This window comes from Apodemus sylvaticus, chromosome 10, assembly GCF_947179515.1.
Source record: "Apodemus sylvaticus chromosome 10, mApoSyl1.1, whole genome shotgun sequence".
NCBI classification, from domain to species: domain Eukaryota; kingdom Metazoa; phylum Chordata; class Mammalia; order Rodentia; family Muridae; genus Apodemus; species Apodemus sylvaticus.
In genome coordinates this window covers 34,550,106-34,568,070 of record NC_067481.1, presented here as the reverse complement: position 1 = coordinate 34,568,070, position 17,965 = coordinate 34,550,106, and the positions used below count along the sequence as shown (strand labels likewise).

The 17,965-nt window shown below is 43.2% G+C and overlaps 1 protein-coding gene across 3 annotated transcripts in view; it reads right to left on the bottom strand.

Annotated features, from left to right (window-relative positions):
* Positions 1-16,042, bottom strand: part of Dgke (diacylglycerol kinase epsilon) — a 248,326-nt gene extending 232,284 nt beyond the window's left edge. For all 3 annotated transcript variants that reach the window (XR_007979697.1, XR_007979696.1, XM_052194264.1), the window contains exons 1-7: positions 15,210-16,042; positions 10,328-10,487; positions 6,775-6,894; positions 4,875-5,018; positions 4,531-4,688; positions 4,010-4,061; positions 2,602-2,715 (exon numbers count right to left, since the gene is read on the bottom strand). Coding sequence is in view for 1 of the 3 variants with exons in the window: in XM_052194264.1 (XP_052050224.1) it covers positions 2,602-2,715; positions 4,010-4,061; positions 4,531-4,688; positions 4,875-5,018; positions 6,775-6,894; positions 10,328-10,487; positions 15,210-15,667 (1,206 nt within the window). In the remaining 2 variants the exon portion in view is untranslated. The remainder of the gene's footprint in view (positions 1-2,601; positions 2,716-4,009; positions 4,062-4,530; positions 4,689-4,874; positions 5,019-6,774; positions 6,895-10,327; positions 10,488-15,209) is intronic.
* Between the last annotated feature and the right edge of the window lie 1,923 nt (positions 16,043-17,965).

The following is a 17,965-nucleotide window of genomic DNA, read 5'->3' as shown; positions in this document are numbered from 1 at the left end:
GCCTCCTGATTTACATTTTATAAGATTGTTGGACTAAGAAACTTCTACCTTTTCCTAGTACTCCAGAGTATTTAAGGAAACAAATTATATAAATCTAGCAAACAGCCAGGCAGTGGTGGTGCATGCCTTTAATCTCAGCACTTGAGAGGCAAAGGCAGGTGGATTTTTGAGTCTGAGGCCAGCCTGGTCTATAGAGTGAATTCCACTCTATTCACTATAGAGTGAATTCCAGACAGCCAGGGCTACACAGAGAAACCCTGTCTCGAAAATTCAAAACAAAAAAGCCAAAAACAAAACAAAAACAAACCCCAAAAGTTCAAATCTAGCAAACACTGTATAAACACTTTTGAATATAGAAGGGTTGACAGAAGAACTAAAGTTGCTAACTATACAGATAGCAATCTTTATTGTCTTAGTAACATTATTTTTAAAAAGATTTGTTTTTATTTTATGTGTATGGGTGTTTTGCCTGAATGTATGTCTATGCACTACCTGTATGCTTAGTAGCTATAAAAATCAAAGAGGGCACCTGACTCCCTGGAATTGGAGTTAAGAAGGGATATGGGCTGCCATGTGGGTGCTGGCAATGAAACCCTGGTCTTCTGCAAGAGCAGCCAGTGCCCATACCACTGAGCCATCTCTCCAACCCATGTTCTCTTAGTAATATTATTTTAAAAATACTAGTGTCTGTGTCCCTGAAAACTATGATGATTCTTTGCATCTACTGGGTCCTGTAATGGTTGCTGCTACAATGGCTTTTTAAATTACCAGTCCCAGGACTAATTACTGGAATACAAAGATTTCAAAAATGGTCTGTATGATTGATTAGTAAAACTACTAATACAACAGTAAAAATATTAGCAGGAGCCACGAGATGTGCAAATTGAGAACCACAGGTTTTTTTTTTATTAGAACTTTTTATTTTCTATATTCTATGTTTACATTCCAAATGATTTTCCCTTTCCCGGTTCCCAGGGTTTTTTGTTGTTTGTTTTTTTTTGATTTAGTTTTTTCAAGACAGGGTTTCTCTGTCTAGCCATGGCTGTCCTGGAACTTGCTCTGTAGAACAGGATGGCCTTGAACTCAGAGATCTGCCTGTCTCTGCCTCCTAGAGTACTAGGATTACAGGCGTGCGCCACCACCGCCTGGTTGAGTACCATAGTTTTACAAAAAAAAAGCTACTGGAGACTATTTGCTGCTCAAGCATAATCTTGCCAATGATTTCCTGGCATGTGTTGCTTTAATGTGTCAGATTTCTCTCATATTATCGGTGGCTGAATTGATGATCTATCTGCGTAAGAGACAAACTAAATCTCTCAAGTGATCTGTAAATAGCTGTCAACCTTGGTCTCTATTACAACACAGATCTCTCTTTAAACAACAGAGAGAGGAGCTGTCCTGGGTACGGAGGTCTTGGCTCCCAGACCTCTGTGTTGCTCACAGACATGCACGTGGCATTGTTCCATCAAGGGAAGGATGCAAAACCTGTTCTCTGTCCAAAAGGCTGCAGCTTTCTAGGTCACTCTGAGTGCAAAGATTTTTCTGGCACCGGATCCTCCCCAATCCTCACTGTAAGCTCGTTTCCTCAGTCATCTAGACAACCTATCTTAATGGACCAGACAGAGTTTCTAATGGAGTCACTGTATTTAGTTTACTTTGTTCCTTTGCCATGCATATGGGATTGAGTTAATTATCAACAGAGTAGTTGTCACCAAATTGTGCGGTGCTTAACTGCCAAAAGGGACCCACTTGGGGTCAGACTCCTGAAGCTAGAACCACTGGCTACTAAGTCATGTCGAGCAGAACTGCCTTCTTGCTTCCCAGAGCTCATCACTCTGCTGTCTGCGGAAGGTCACAAAGACAGCTTTCACCCTCTGCAACCTAGTATGAAATTTCAACTATTTGTAAAACAGAAATAGGGATACAACTAATTTCCATTTATTTTTCACAGCCAAAAAATAATAATAATAAAAAAATCCTAAACAGAGCCAAGGATAGTGGAGCACACTTTTAATCTCAGCAGAGGCAGGTTCAAGGCCAGCCTATTCTATATAGCAAGTTTCAGAGCCAGAGAGACCTTGTCTCCAAAAAAAAAAAAAAATAAAACAAAACAAAACAAAACAAAACAAAACAAAAAAAAACCCAAAAACTAGAAAAGAACAAGAACACACAAAGAAAACCCCAAATAATACTTCCATGTAAGGAACCAGCTTCACTAGGAACTGGAGCGATGACTTCCATTACGTGCCAGGTAACTATCTGCCTTGTGGGGCTTTCCCAAGCCAACAGAATATTTTCTCTATTAGTGACATAACCAAAAATTTATTTTCCCTAGAATTTCTTTTATTGATTTAAGATAAACTTCAATAAACTTCAATTAACTTCCATATAAGTAAAATATCCCTACTTTTAATTTTAAAACTCTCGTTATAGTTAACAATATATTTAGGATTTTTAATTTGAAATCCTATACAAAACAGAGCACATACATGTTTCTGTAAGTCAGTGTGATCTGAATCTAAGAGTGCTAAATATAATTGAACTGTTGATTTTTACTGTACCTTCGCTGATAAGCAGGAAATGTTATTTTATCCAACACACCTTGTTAAGGATTCGGCTGGAAAACAGAGATGGCGCCTTCTCACGATGAGCGTGAAAATTGAGAGCCATGAGGGCATCGGGTCCAACAGAGAAGTAGTTGTTCATTGTGAACTCCTGGGAGAGAGGAACAGACAACGATGCTACCAGCTGTGCCACACACAGGTCAATCTTAGCCTGCACTCTTCCAGAAAACACACTGCTTTCTCTAGTTACTTTTCACAGACCAGATCCACTGCCTGGTGTGACTGTGGGCTAAGAGCCACACCACACCTCAGAACTTGCATCTGGAATGGCTCTGACTTTCTTCTGCAACTTTTTGGTTCCTGTGTTGTCATGGAGCTGCACGCTCGGTACTGTGTTGTCATGGTGCTGCACGCCTGGTACTGTGTTGTCATGATGCTGCACGCTTGGTACTGTGTTGTCATGGTGCTGCACGCTCGGTACTGTGTTGTCATGGTGCTGCACACTTGGTACTGTGTTGTCATGGTGCTGCACGTTCTGTACTGTGTTCTCAAGGTGCTGCACGCTCTGTACCTTCCTTGCAACTTTCAGACTTTCAGTGAGTCTTTCTATTCCCTTAGTTTGTACTCTCGATTCCGCCGAAATTCTTCTATCTAATGTCTATCTCTGTTCTCACGCTTAAGCAAAAAGCACAAACTACCAGTCTCTCGTTCAACACCCCGCGGTCATTTGAGTCGCTATGCCATGTGACTCATTCTATCACACTGAAAGCCTAAAGTTCCTTATTTTCGGGTAACATCATTTCCAAGTATCTTATTGTGAACACTAGAAATCTAGTGGCTAAGCATTCTTCCTTTTGTGGGCAGCAATTGCCAAGTTTCGATCAGTCTAACTTTAAAAATGTCTTTAAACTGAAGAGTCTCCAAATGGTTCTCAAGGTTTCCCTATGTCTGTGAGCCATGGTCACACTGCCTTTAGAAATTTTCTTAAATACAAAGGGGATTGTGGGTAGCTCAGAGGTGAGTACTTGGGCAGCAAGTGTGAAACCTTGACTTCGATTCCCCAGGAACAAATAAATATTCTGCTCTCTCTGTATTATGGGCTGTTTGCTGGCATGCTTCACCTCTGTGAGGGAAATTCTGATTCTTTGCTGACCCAAATTAACTTGATCTGCTAGGGTGGCAGAACTAAGTGCACTTGGGCAATACTCTCTTCCACAGCACACTTTATACAGTGCGGCTTGGGGGCTGGAATGGGACTCAGTGGCGGAGTATTCATCTAGCACCTCCCAAAATACAAGCCAACGGGAAAAAAACTGACCCCGAAGCAGCGGAGCTCGGCAAGTGAGTAGGGCAGGGGCTCTGCTCTGTGCCCAGATTGTCCTCCATCCTACCCAGACACTGTGTGCACTGCTGAACTGCTTACAGCTGAAGCACTAAACACGTACCTTGGGTTTCCTTAAATTGTAGTATCCTTTATTTGTTACCTGCACTTTCCATCTAAAAAACAGAAGTTAAAAAAAAAAAAAAGAGTACTTTTTAACCAAAAAAACCTATATTCTAGATAGCCTGACATGAAAATCTCTATTTTAATAAGTGCTATTTTAAAGCATTTGAGAATGTATTCACATTAAACAAGTATGCAAATTTTGACATAATTTATAATTGAACCATTTATAATATCAAGAATAAGACACCAGCACCTGTTATATGTACAGCAAATACAGTTCTTTTCATTTAACTTACATTCAAGTTGTTTTTGGTTTCTGAGACAGTGTCTTAACGCTATGGCCTAGGCTGACCTCAGATTCATGGCAATTGTCTCCTGGCTCAATCTCCCAAGTGCTGGGATTACAGGTACGAGTCACCATGCCTGCCAACTTCATTATATTTTATAGCTACAACTCTTCATTTATAAAAATAATATCCCAAGCTCAAATAACAGACTTGCTAGCACAATGTAGCTTACCTGTCTAGTTTAATTCCATCTGCTTCCATTACATTTCTTAAGACCTGTGCAACGGGGATTTCTCCAGCATAGCCTGTACCCCAACCCAGGGTGTTGGACAGATCGTTGCCTGTCCCCAGAGGTAAGACAGCAACCTCTGGAATATATTTTTCTTGTCCCTAGAATATAAAAGACACACTGCAGATTTTGCTCTTTAGATTATTTGCAGCAACTGTAAAATGTATAGACTAATGCATCAAAGACACAAATACAACTGTAAGTGTGCTAACTACTTAATCAGCACCAAGCACTCTACCGCCAAGCACTCATCAGTCACCATGACAGTAGTTCTCAAAGACAGATACCTTAATCTTCATTTCATCAATTGCATCGAGGACCCAGCCCACAGTCCCGTCCCCTCCACACACAAGGACGCGGACTGAGTAATAAGGAAGCAGAGTGCACAGCTGCAGAGCTTTGGTCGGGGGAGTTTTAGTTACATCGAACACCTAAAAATGAAAGGACAAGAAAAAAATTATTTTTACCCAACACTGTCTTTCACCTCATTTCCCTTCCGCAGTTCCCCAGATACAGGGCCACACCTCCTGTTCACTGAGGCTCACCCTGCACACTGACCTACAAAGGAGGAACCAGCCTCGTTCCCCTGACTGGGATGCTGAGGCCCAAAAGGTTCAGTCCACTGCTGGTGAATCTGCAGATGCCGAGATACAATCCAGACTAAGTCTATGACACTGCCTGACTCCTTTCCATTCACACCACAATAGAGGGCTCTACGCTCACCTTCAGCTAATGTTCCATCACTTAGGCCTTAAAAACAAACATAAACACTAGTGCAAATTTCTAAAAAATAATTCTGACAAATACACAAATGACCTAAAATGTAAGGACTCTGTTTAAAAATATTTACTGACACAGGAAACCCTTAGAGACTAATGGCCTTTGTATAGGTGGCTTCTGTGGTAGAGTATACGAAAAGTGCAGGGACAGTCTTATTTCCCAATGGTAGGAAACTTAATAGATCACTACACATATCTATTAAGTTACTAGTTAGTCATCAGGTTTGAAATTACGAGGATATACAGCAACAGCAGATAACGCAGAGGAAATGCATATCTGTGCATCTTACTGTCAGAGGCAGTTATCTTCTTTGGTGCTAAGGACCGAATCTGGGATCTTACATGTTAGAAAATTATTTTATCATTAGTTTATTGCTCTAATATTGAAGATGTAAAAGCATAAACTGGAAGGAAAAACAGCAATTACATTTCAGATGGTTACAAACTGGACTGTTTTTAAGACAGGATCTTACTGTGTAGTCCAGACTGACCTTGAGGGCTAGGCGGTGGTGGAGCACACTCCCAGCGTTTGGGAGGCAGAGGCAGGCAGATTTCTGAGTTCAAGGCCAGCCTGGTCTACAGAGTGAGTTCCAGGATAGCCAGGGCTACACAGAGAAACCCTGTCTCGAAAAAAACAAAAACAAAAACAAAAACAAAAAAACCCAGACTGACTTTGAATTCAGAGATCCACCTGTCTCTGCCTCTTGAGTACTGGGATTACAGGAGTATACCATTATACTTCGATATTAATAGCATACCTCCCCCATTTTAAAAATCAAGGTATAATCTACTTTTCAAAAAATATTTCTCTCTGAAAATGAACAAGTAGATGGTTTCAGTTTGTGCAACTACTATCATAATTCAGTTTATAAGATATTTTTTTTAAAAGATGCCACAAGGTCCCACAGTCACTTCCCACGTCCAGGCCTCGGCAATCATGAGTCTACACTTCCTGAGTCCACTGACTTGCCTTTTCTGGATAGATCACATGACGGAGCCTATACACCCGATCCCTTCAGCCCGGGATGATTCAGCAGTGCCTTTTAGAACCCACTCACTATCACGTATAGTTTCGTCCATTCACTGAGCAGTACTCACTCTATGAACAGTCTGCCTACCCACTCGGCAGCCAGTGCACAGTCGGCCCGCTCTGCTCTTTGGAGAATGCTCCCAGAGAACACTTGCTCCCAAGTCTGCAGGCCATAAGGCTTCATCTCCCTTGAAACAGGATTGCTAGGTGATATGATTTTTGTTTTACTTTCTATTTGAAGGGCTTAAGTCTTTTTAAATTATTATTCTTTCCTATGACTAAGTAGTGATTCGGGGCATCAATAACTGTTGCATTTCAGGGAAAATAAAAGCTAAAAATAAGGAGATTTAAAAAGGAAGGTTTTTCGTCTTTGATTACCTGGACTGGATTTAACAGGATCTTAAACTCTCCCAACAGACCTTCTCCCATGTTAGTTCCACTACGAGAGTTGGCCAGGATTATTAATGGTGTCCACTGCTTTCCAAACTTAGAAGCAAGCTAAAAAATGAACAAGAACAAAATGGGGTTAGAGTGAGAGAAGGCAAACATAAAGCTTCCCTTAGTAGCAGCAGCACTGCAATCTGCTGAAATAAGAACTAGGCAGTGCTATCAATACAATAAAAGGCCCAGGAGTGGCCGAGGCCCGTCCTGCTCGGCCTTCCACTCAGTGTAGACTTCTTATGAGTGTAAGTCTCTATGTGGAGGTCAGATGACCCCCACCCCCTCTCTTTTGAGCAGAGTCTTGCTATACTGTCTTGGTTGGCCTGGAATTCAGAGATTAACTTCCCCCTGCCTCCCAAGTGCTGGGATAAAAAGTGTTTCAGCAGAGTGGCTAACTTCTTTCTTGAGACAGGGTCTCCCCATGGGTCAGGACTTGTCAGTTATGCTTGGCTGACTAGCCACCAAGCCCCAGAAGCTCTGTCTTCCGAGGACAGGATTACTAACAGATGTCGCCATGCTCAGCCTTCTACAGAGATGCTGAGGACTGAGCCCCTTATGCACGCATGGCAAGTACAGGCTGAACCATTTCCTGTCTCCACAGTATTCATTCCAAATCATTCATTTTAAGAAAGCAAATTTAATCAACTTTTTTTGTTGATTAATCAACTTTTTTTTTTTTTGAGACAAGGTCTCTCTGTGTAGCCCTGGCTGTCCTGGAACTCAGATCTGCCTGCTCCTGTCTCCTGAGTGTGGGGATTAAAGAAGCACGCCACCAGCTGCCAGCTAAAATTAATCAACTTCTAATAATTTACATTTACTTTTATGTGGATGAGTGTTTTGTCTGCATACATATTCATCATGTGCATGCAGTGTCCCTGGAAGCCAGGAGGCGCTGGATCCCTTGGAACTAGAATTATAGACAGCTGTGAGCTGCCATGTGGGTGCTGGGAACTGAAATTGGGTCTCTGAAGAGCGGCCAGAGCTCTTTACTGCTGACCCTCTGTCCAGCCACTTTATCATTCTTTAAACAGTATTTTCATGGGGCTCCTGCAGAGGATTTGAGTGTGGTTCCCAGAACCCAATTAAGGTGGCTCTCAAGAGCATGTCAGAAGACAGCTAGAAGTCCTTTTAAATATGAATATCCAAGCATATTCTCAATGACTTCTAATACTCAGGGGCTGACGAGATGGGTTAGCAGGTAAAAGTGCTCACTGGTACACCTAACGCCTCAGTTCACTCCCTGGAACCTACCTGGAGGAGAGAAAGAACCACAAGTTAACCTTCGACCTCCACACATGTGCCACGGCACAAGTGCAGCCCCCATGAAATAAGTAAATGTAATAGGGTTTAAAAAATATTTTATATTCATTTTCAGTTGTGTGTGATGTGCATGTGTGAATGCAGGTACCCACAGAATCACACATGTGTTCATGGTACATGCACACATGGATACACACGAAATAAATAAAAGAATTTTAAAGGGGCTGGAGAGATGGCTGAGCAGTTAAGAGCACTGACTGCTCTCCCAGAGGTCCTGAGTTCAATTCCCAGCAACCGCATGGTGGCTCACAACCATCTGTAATGAGATCTGATGCTCTCTACTGGTATCTGAAGACAGCTGCAGTGTTCTCATATAAATAAAATAAATAAAATCTTAAAAAAATTTTTTTAAAGGAACTCATCAATAAAGCAGTTCACTCTACTGCTAAATTAGTATAAAAGCAAGTAGAAAATGGGGTTCTTAATAATTTTCATTGACTTCTAAAATAATCAGTCATTACAAAGCTGGGCAGTGGACCATGCCTGTAATCCCAGCAATCTGGGAGTCAGAGGCAGGCAGATTTCTGAGTTCAAGGCCAGCCTGGTCTACAGAGTGAGTTCCAGGACAGTCAGGGCTATACAGAGAAACCCTGTCTCGAAAAAAACCACATCCAAAAAAATCAAAAACAAACAAACAAACAAAAAACAGTCATTACATAATTTACCAATTATATTGGTTGAGTATCCCCTATCAGAAGTGCTTGAACCCTAAGTGCTGGGTCCCTCCCACCCCCCAAACAGGCTATGCCTCATTCTGTTCTTTCATACATGTGTGTTCCTCACTCCAGGTCTTCCCTCCCATTTCTTCTCTCTCCTAAAAGCACCGCTCCTCTCCCCCCACCTAGTTACTAATTTTGGTTTTGTTTGGTGTCCCACAGATTGTAACCAGAGGCACCTGTGTGATCCTGAATTTGGACCTATCCATCATTGCCTGGAGACTCATCAGTGGATATATAAACAGATGCCGTGTCTTCCCTCTATAGGACTGTTGTCAGCAGGTTAGCAGCATGTGGTAGGTCATGTCATGGTGTCAATGCCTGTGTGTCATCGTGTCAATCCCTGTGTGTCCTGTTGTCATCCCATGCTGTTTCCCCCAGCCCAGCAAAATTTCTCCGTGTAGCCCTGGATACCCTGAAACCTATACTCTATAAACCAGACTGGCCCCAAACTGAGTGATCCACTTGGCCTTGGCCTCCCAGAATGCTGGGATTAAAGACATATACCACTATGCCTGTCCAGAAGTGTCTCTTAGTTTGGAGTGTTTGCACACACATAATGGGGTGTTTTGGAAATTAGATCCAAGTTTAATATGAAGTTGATTTATATTAACTGTGTACAAACCTTCATACCTAGCACACAGGCAATTTTGAAGGACATTTTTTAGTGTCCCGACATTTTGACTACAACCTGTCCTGAAATTAGGAGGATTTTCTACTTGAGGTGTCTTGACGGCACCTAAAATGTTGGATTAGAAATGCTCAACTTTTACCTATGTGAGTCTGTCCCCAGTGAATACAGCTCATCTTCTTTTAGCCACTGACAAACTGGATTTTAGTGTCTCTTAACTTATTTTCCTTTTCTGGACATGTCCTTATCTGAGGACATACCAGCTTGCAGGATTTAGTTGTTTGTGAGTCCTCGTTCTTTTGCTTTGTTCTGTGAGGCAGGACCTCACAGAGATGTGTCTGTCTCCTGCCTCTGCCTCTTGAGTCCTGTGATCTAAGGCTCCTTTACTATTTTATGCATGGACAGGTGTTTCGGCTGCATTTATGCCTGTGCACTACTGCAGCTAGAGCTGGTTCTGAGTCTCCACATAGGTGCTGGGAATCAAACCTCTGGAAGAGCAGCCAGTGCTCGGCGCTGCTGAACCACCTCTCTAGCCCCTGGCTTTTAGTTTTTGAAACCAGATTTTGCTAAGCATTCCAGAATCTGGGACACACACTAGGCTAGCCCTAAACTTTTGGTCCTGCTGCCCTGACTTCCTTAGTGGTGCTATTAAAGATGTTTGCCATCATGCTGGACCTTGGGTACGGTTTTATGGTTTACCATAATAACATTTTATAGATCGACCTCTTAGTTACTTAATTCCCAATTGTTCTCAAATACACAAAATTAACTATCTGATATGTCAACTTTAAATGATAAATTTGTAAGAAAATAAATGAATTACCATTTCATAATTTGTGTTTTTGTCTTTACGCATCTGGTTAATAGAAGTTAAATAGCTTGGTGGGATGATGAGATTTTTGAATTCTCCAAAATCACACTTTTCATTCTTTAAGCTGCTTCTCATGCACTCATCATGGACTGTCTTCTGGCACCAAATGCACCTGAGGAAAGAAGAAACAGCGGTTAATTAGTATTAAACCAGTGTTCCCAATCCAGAAACGACAGTCTGTCAAGTTACAGTGTATCCACATAGAAATAAATGTAATAAAAACAATTCCACAAATCTACATATGATCATGATTTTTAAAATGAATATATAACTTCTTAGGGCAATTTTGTAATGTGGTAATACCTGTAGGTACAACCTCCCTAAAAAGGTCAGTCTAGAACAGCTGTATGTTAGAAATGTGTGTGCGGTAGCTGAAGTCTGTTTGATAGCTGTAGTCCCGCAGGCCTGGTTTGAAAACGTTTCAACTTTTATGCAGAAAGTAAAACATCCCATTTCTTCTTTTTTTAAGATTATTTATTTTTATTTTATGGCACACATGTGTGCATGTGATGTATGCTGGATGCACATGTGTCTGTGTGATGTGTCAGAAGTCCTGGAGCTGGAGTTACAGACAGTGGTGAGCTGCCATCTGGGTGCCAGGTTCTTTGGAAGAGCAGTTGGTGCCCTAACCACTGAGCTACCTCTCCAGCCCCCAAACATCCCACTTCTTTTAGGAGCCGATAAACAGTTCAATGTCTGGTTCTAAAACAAAGATAGGACATGTTTATCCAGATTTATTGTTCTGGGTGCTGGTGCCAACAGGCAGGGATTAGTGCTGGCACACTCAGGCTTTCTATTATTAATCTGTTAAGCTATTTAATCCACTCACAGGTAAGACACATCTGACTAGCAAAAACAGGCCACCAGAGAAGGACAGAGTTAACTAATTTAAAAAGGAGGGGATGTTAACTCAGGGCCTTCTATTTTAAAGGTGGTTTTTCCTTTTGGATCTTGAGATTTGTCAAGTAATTACTGCTGTTTACTCCAGTTCTATTGATGGCTAAAAATAGATACCTGAACAATGTGTTAGTGACAATTATAACACGGCTTGCTTGTGGCATTTATAAATATTGGCCTTTAGCTTCAGAAACTGTGACAGATGGCTGCACAGTTGATGTAACTATTCCATCTACTGGTGGCCTATAGCTAATTACTATTTTATTGCCATCGCTCTATGTATCATTGTTTTTGAGAAAAGATCCTCCTTTTTGCCTCTCTGGCTTTGAAGTTACAGTGCCTCAGGTTCCAGAGTACTAGAATTATAGGCAAGTGGTACCACATTGGGCTTGGGTCAGTTTTTTGGGATGGAACCGAGGACTTGTTCCTGCTAGTCTATTGTTCTATTTATTACCTACATACAGACGGCTGTAGCTCAGCTAACTCTAACTAGCATATTCTATTATTTCCCCCACACACCACCTTTATTTGTGGAGAAAAGGGTCAAATCTCATGCTCAACTTATTTATTTATTATGTGCATTGGCCTTTGGCCTACATGTATGTCTATGTGAGGGGGTCAGCTCTTAAAGTTACAGTTGGGACCCACCTCTCCAGCTCCTCTCACCACCGATTTTTAAGCTGAAGAAGATTATGAAACACTGATCTATTTATCTCCTTGGTTTCACATCTGCACAGCTAATGAGATTTGGCATGTAAATTGTTGTCACAGGGAGACAAGCAGTAAGGGATACATTGTGGAGAGTCACACAGTTTCCCATTCAGAAAATGCTGTTTTTGGAACAAAACAAAATAAAACCAAAACCCAACAAAGAAGCAAACAAAAACCTATACTGTCTAAAAAGCAAGGTCAGGGGCTTGGCTCTGCAGTTAAAAGCATTTACTGCTCTTGCAGAGCATGTGGGTTCGACTCCCAGCAGCCACAAGGTGGCTCATAAGCATCTCTAACTCTAGTTAGGGGATCTGACACCCTATTCTGACCTGGGGACACGAGGCATGCATGGCAGAACACCAGTGCACATAAAATGATTCTAATGCCCCCCAAAAACCTCCCCAAACCTCCTGACAGGATTACACATGATGGTGGCCTTATAAAAGAGAGTTACAACCTAAAAATAGTATATTATGGAACATAGTCTGCAAAAATACCCACTCAAGTATTTCATAATAACTTCCCCTGGGAAGACAAGACTAAGGCATGAACTTCTAACCCTGTTATTTTTCTGTGTCAGTTAAGTTTCTAAGAACTAGAATATATTCATGAATTTCTTTACTAATATTTTAAGAATATATTTTAAACAACACTAACATGCTTGAGAATTTAGGAATGCAGAAAGGAATAAAGTCATTTAGACAGCCACAATTCTTTGGCGCACTTCCTTCCAGTTTTTGTGTGAAAATGCTTTTCAGGTAGGAACTTGGTCTGTATGTACTGGATACTGTGTTTCTTCCTAGTTGGTATCAGGCATATTTTCCTAAACTACTATGCATTTTCTAAAAACACGGGGTTAGAAAAAAATGTGTAGCATTACATTATATGGATATTTTACTGTCAGTCCTTTTCCTGTTAAATTTTCTCTTTTTTCTTCTTAGGGTTTCATATATTCTGGGCTTGCCTCAAAACTCTGTATCTGCCAAGGATGACCTTGAACTTCTGTGATCCTCCTGCCTCCAACTCTCAGGCGTTGAGATTGCAGGTGTGCACGACCAAAGTTTATGTGGGCTGGGAACTGAACCTGGGCTTCATACACACTAGGTAGGCATTCTACTAACTAAGCTACAGCTCGAGTCCCTAAACCATGTTTTTAAAAGAACTGTTCATTAACACCTAAAAACCTTTCTTGCCGATAAAAACAACAACAAAACAACAAAAAACTCTATTGTTTTAACTTAGAGGTCTTTGATAACTAGGTTAACTGATTTTTCTTTTGGCCTTTTTTTGGTGAACTTTTTTTCTTTTCTTTTCTTCCTTCCTTCCTTTCTTTCTTTCTGAGAAAGAGTGTTATTTTGTAGCCTCGGCCATATCTATCTTTCATTAGTTTTTAAAACTCTATTGATCTATCTACCTACCTACCTTCTAATGTATTACATATGTGTTAGAAAAGCATGCAACAACACTGTGTGGTGGTCAGAGGAAAACTTCTAGGAGTCTGTTTTCTCTTTCTACCACATGGGCCTTGGAAACTAACTCAGATTGTGAGACTCAAGAGTACACTCACAGGGTCATCTTGATAGCACTTTCACTAGGTTTTGATAACTGCATACACTTTGATTTACCCAGAAATCTTTTTGTCATAGTTATTAAAAATATGCTCTCTATTGGCCTGCCTCCATGTGTACTAAGCATACATGTGATGCAGATAAACTTGTAGGTAAAAGACCCGCACTCACACAACTAAAAAAAAAAGTCAGATTCAGAAATAGAGAGAGCCACGTGTCTTGGCTTGACTGTGACCACCTTGATTTTAGCTTATTTTCTGGCATCATTATTAATAATGCTCTCAGTGTGCCCTGGCATGGACAGGAAGTTCATACACAACAAGAATTTTTAAAGAGGACAGAAAGGAGAGATGGATCAATGGTTATATATGTGTACAACTGCTCTCAAGGAGAACCCTTTGGTTTCCAGCACCCATGCTGGGAAGCTTCCAACATCAGCTCCAGGGTAGGCTGAGAGCCCCTTGTGGCTGCTGTGGGTATCTGCACTCATGTGCAGATAGATACTAACACACACATGCAATGAGCATGCTCTCACAGAAGCTTCAGAGCTATTACTACCTTTCTGTTCAGCTCTGGAAAGTCTGTGTGGGAGTTTCCACTTGTCAGAAACAAAACCTGTTAGGCAGTGAAGTCCAGACAAGGCTCTGACAAGGCTGGTGTTGGAATCTTGGGGAACCAGTCCTACTTTATCTTCAGTTTTCTCGAGTGTTGAGGAGTGAGGGGATACTCTGCAGGGCAGTTCTGAAGTCCACCAGCCTCCAACACAGCATTCCACCACCCAAGACTCCTTGTTCACTGTGTGTGCTGAAGCCATGAAAGCTAGTTTAACTAAGGTCAATCATCTGACACACTAGTCTGGAAAGGTCTGACAACTGAATTGTCCTTTCAGGGCTGGCGAGAGAACCTAACAGCCTGAGGAGTTGAGAGCCACAGGACTCCACGGGAGCTTACTTCACAGAGTTGTCTTCTGACCTCCACATAAACAACTCGATTGCAAATGCACACCCCCACCCTTACAAATAAGCGAGTGGAAAATGTAATACTCCTTTCCTGTCTCGTGTGTCAAACACTTGACGGTGACACCAATCTCTTGTGTTCGCTAAAGAAATTTAGAGCACTGCTTTGGGATGACCCTTGTTTTCAGAGTTCCAAACCAAGAACCAATTGGTTTTATGACTGGCATAAGGTTCTTTGTGTCCCCTTCATTTTTTCTTATGTAAAATGGAGTGCTGTAGAATAGCCATGTGCCAAGCAGCACTTAAGAGGTCTTTGATGACAATTAAGAGCCCTGGCAGGGGTGGGAAGTTAGGGGTGGTGGTGGTGGTGGAATTCAGTTGTTAAGAGGGCTTGAATAACATGGGTAAGGCTTTTGGCTTGGATACCCAGCACCTCATGAACTGGTTGGTGATGCACATCTGTAATTTCAGCACTGGGAGATGAAGGCAGAAGCATTAAAAGTTCAAGGTCATCTGCTATCCAGTGAGTTTGTGGCTAGGCCGGGCTACAGGAGACTATCAAAAAAAAAAAAAAAAAGCAACATCTACCTGAGACCTGTTGCAAACACCAGGGATGCCATGAGTATTTTAGGCCATTTGCTGAGATGAATTTAGATCTCATCACCCACTGTTTTGCAATCCTGCCTCCCACAAAAGCCATACCTGTAATCGCAGAGTTTAGGCTGGTTGCCACACTGCTGCCTGCAGATTACACAGTAAGAGCACAGGGGGACGTTGCCGCGGATCCAGTGGTGGGGCATGGCATCCGTGGCCTTGCTGTCGTTCTTGAGCATGATCTCCTTGCACGGGAAGCGCTTGTCGACCTTCTTGAGGCAGCCCTCGTCCACGCGGAGCCCACAGCAGTCACAGAAGGCTCCCTGCAAGATGTGCTGAGCGCACACGCAGCAGTAGGTGGGGTGGCTGAACAGGTCGGTGTCACGCCAGCAATGTTTGCTCTTGCGGAAGATGTCCCTGCGGTGCAGCTGCCGGCGCGAACGCTGCAGACTACACCATAAGGTGATGAACACGGGCAACAGCACGGAGCACAGCGTCCATAGGATCAAGTGGCCATCGGGGAGCAGGCCCTGGGTGGGTGGGCCGGACCGCTGGTCCCCCTCCATCTTCCCAGGCCCAGGCGTGGCCTACGGAGCGGCCGGGTCCTGAGGGCTTGCCTTAGGAACTCACTGCCTGGGGCTCCGGCTCGTCCCGAGGCTGCGCGTGCCCTCCGCCCCGGGAAAGGCGCGGGTCGCACCCGCGGGCTCCGTGAAGTATAGGCTTGGCTCGCGACCACTGCGTTCACAACGGCCGTCGCGCTGGACTTCGCCCGTACCCCTCTCGCGAGGTCTCTGGAGACCCCAGTTCGCTCTCACGGTCTCGGGTACCACCTACAGTCAAGCCTCTGGCCGCCGTCCCACCCTCAAGCCGCGAGATCTGCGTGGGATGAGGAGGCCGCGCTTGAGGAGCGCACCTGCGCAGTCCGCACGCCGGCCGGCAGCTCAGCGAGGGCTGGGCGGGGCCTGGCGCGCCCAGAACATGGGCGGGGCCAGGTAGGACAAAGCCAATGGCGGCGCTTTCCGATGGTGGGCGGAGCTAGAGAAAGGCGGGGTCTGTCCTGATAAATTGGTAGGCGGGACCAGATGTAGGGCGGGGCTCGCGGCAGCGCTCCCCTTGGGTGGGAGGGGTCAGGTATGAGGGCGGGGCGGAGGATAGAGGTGGCTTGGAGAGTTGAAAGACTTCAAGGGTCTGTGGACCACATAGGAAAGGATAAGCAGAGGATGGTGTGGAATGAGGCGTGGCTTAGGGAAATCAGGGGCGGAGTAACAATGTTAGTGTACATGATTGACTATCATGTACACTAAGTTTGGAACCAAAGGAAGTTCTACCATAAGTGACTTACAGTATTTGACCTTTAGCCTGATCCTCCCCCTTACCAGTGAAGATGGGATTGGCATGATTATGGATATCAGAGAATCCTGGATGGAGAAAACTGGCTCTTTTGAAAGTGTTATGTTCTGAATGGCACAAGTCAAAGTTGCCAAAAGTCACCAGTGTATTATATAAATAAAATAAAATAATAAAGTAACTGGACATGTGGCCTGCAGAGGTGGATAGATCTCTGTGAGTTCAGGGCCAGCCTGATCTACGTAGTGTGAGGACCAAAACAGGAAAAATATACTATACAGAATTAGAGTTCTGTTTGCATTTAAGGATAAGTTCCTGTTTGCCCTGTGTTTGTTTGGCCCATCTGCACGGATGTGCTTGATCATGTGTGTGCCGGAGGTAAATCAGGGTCACATGTAGGCAGGAAATACATCAAGATATATGCTTGCCCCCAATTGGACCTGATGGGGAATGCAGTGAATTGTAGATTTTGCCTTTTTAAGCCTCTGCAAAGCATGACTGGAGGCCGTTCTCTAGGAACCCAGAGATGAACTTGGCCAGAGAGTCCATTACTCTGTCCGGTATTTAATTAAAGCTTACTTTAAATTTGGCTTTAAATTGTGGTAGTGGTCTTACTCTCTGCTGGTAGGATTAACAGGAGTTCTTCGTCAACTAGGGTTATACAATAAGACTCCATCTCAAACAAAACAAAAACAAAAACCAACCAAACCCCAAAACACAAACCAAAGCAACCTCCACAGTTCACCACCAGATCACTTTGTTTTACTTTGGCCATTTATGGGCCAGCGAGATGGTTCAGCAGGTACCTGCTGCTAAGCCTGACAACCTCACTTTGATTGTTGGAACCCAAGCTCTCTCTGTGGCATGTGAGCCCCCACAAACATCCACACAAACATAAATAGTAAATAAATAAATATAATTCTAAAAAGAATTACTTTAGGCATACAGGTTGGCTTTGGTCTCAGCCATGAAAGAGTTTCTATAGTGTGTTCTATAATTCTATACGAGGATTCTATAATTCTATAAAATGCAGGATCCCTTTTTCTCAAGGAAGAGACCTGAGATCATTTTCTCTTAGAGACAGTTTCATCCCATAAACCAGACTGGCCTCAAATGTGTGGCAGTTGTCCTGTCTCTGCCTCTCCAAAGTGAGAAGCACAGCCCAGTACTGCTTTGCCTGCTGTGAGAGTCTACCTTTGTAACGACTGTAACAAGCTATTGGATGACAGCTGTGATGATCCCTGTGGCCCGGGAGTAGCTATGAGTCTGAGACTGGGATATGGAACAGTCCGGAACTGGACGATGGAGGCATTGGCTAAGCGGAACTGGAAGGTGGGGTACTGGCTGAGTGGGGAGCCGATCAGATGGGCTGGCGAGTGCTGGGAACAGACTGCCCCGCACATGTGGGATTCCTGCCTCTTAGGTTCATCATTTGCCCTTCGGATCTTCCATCCTCATCTGTAATGTGAGCTGAGAGGTCTCTACAGCAGTACTTCTGCTTGGACCCCTGGCACTGT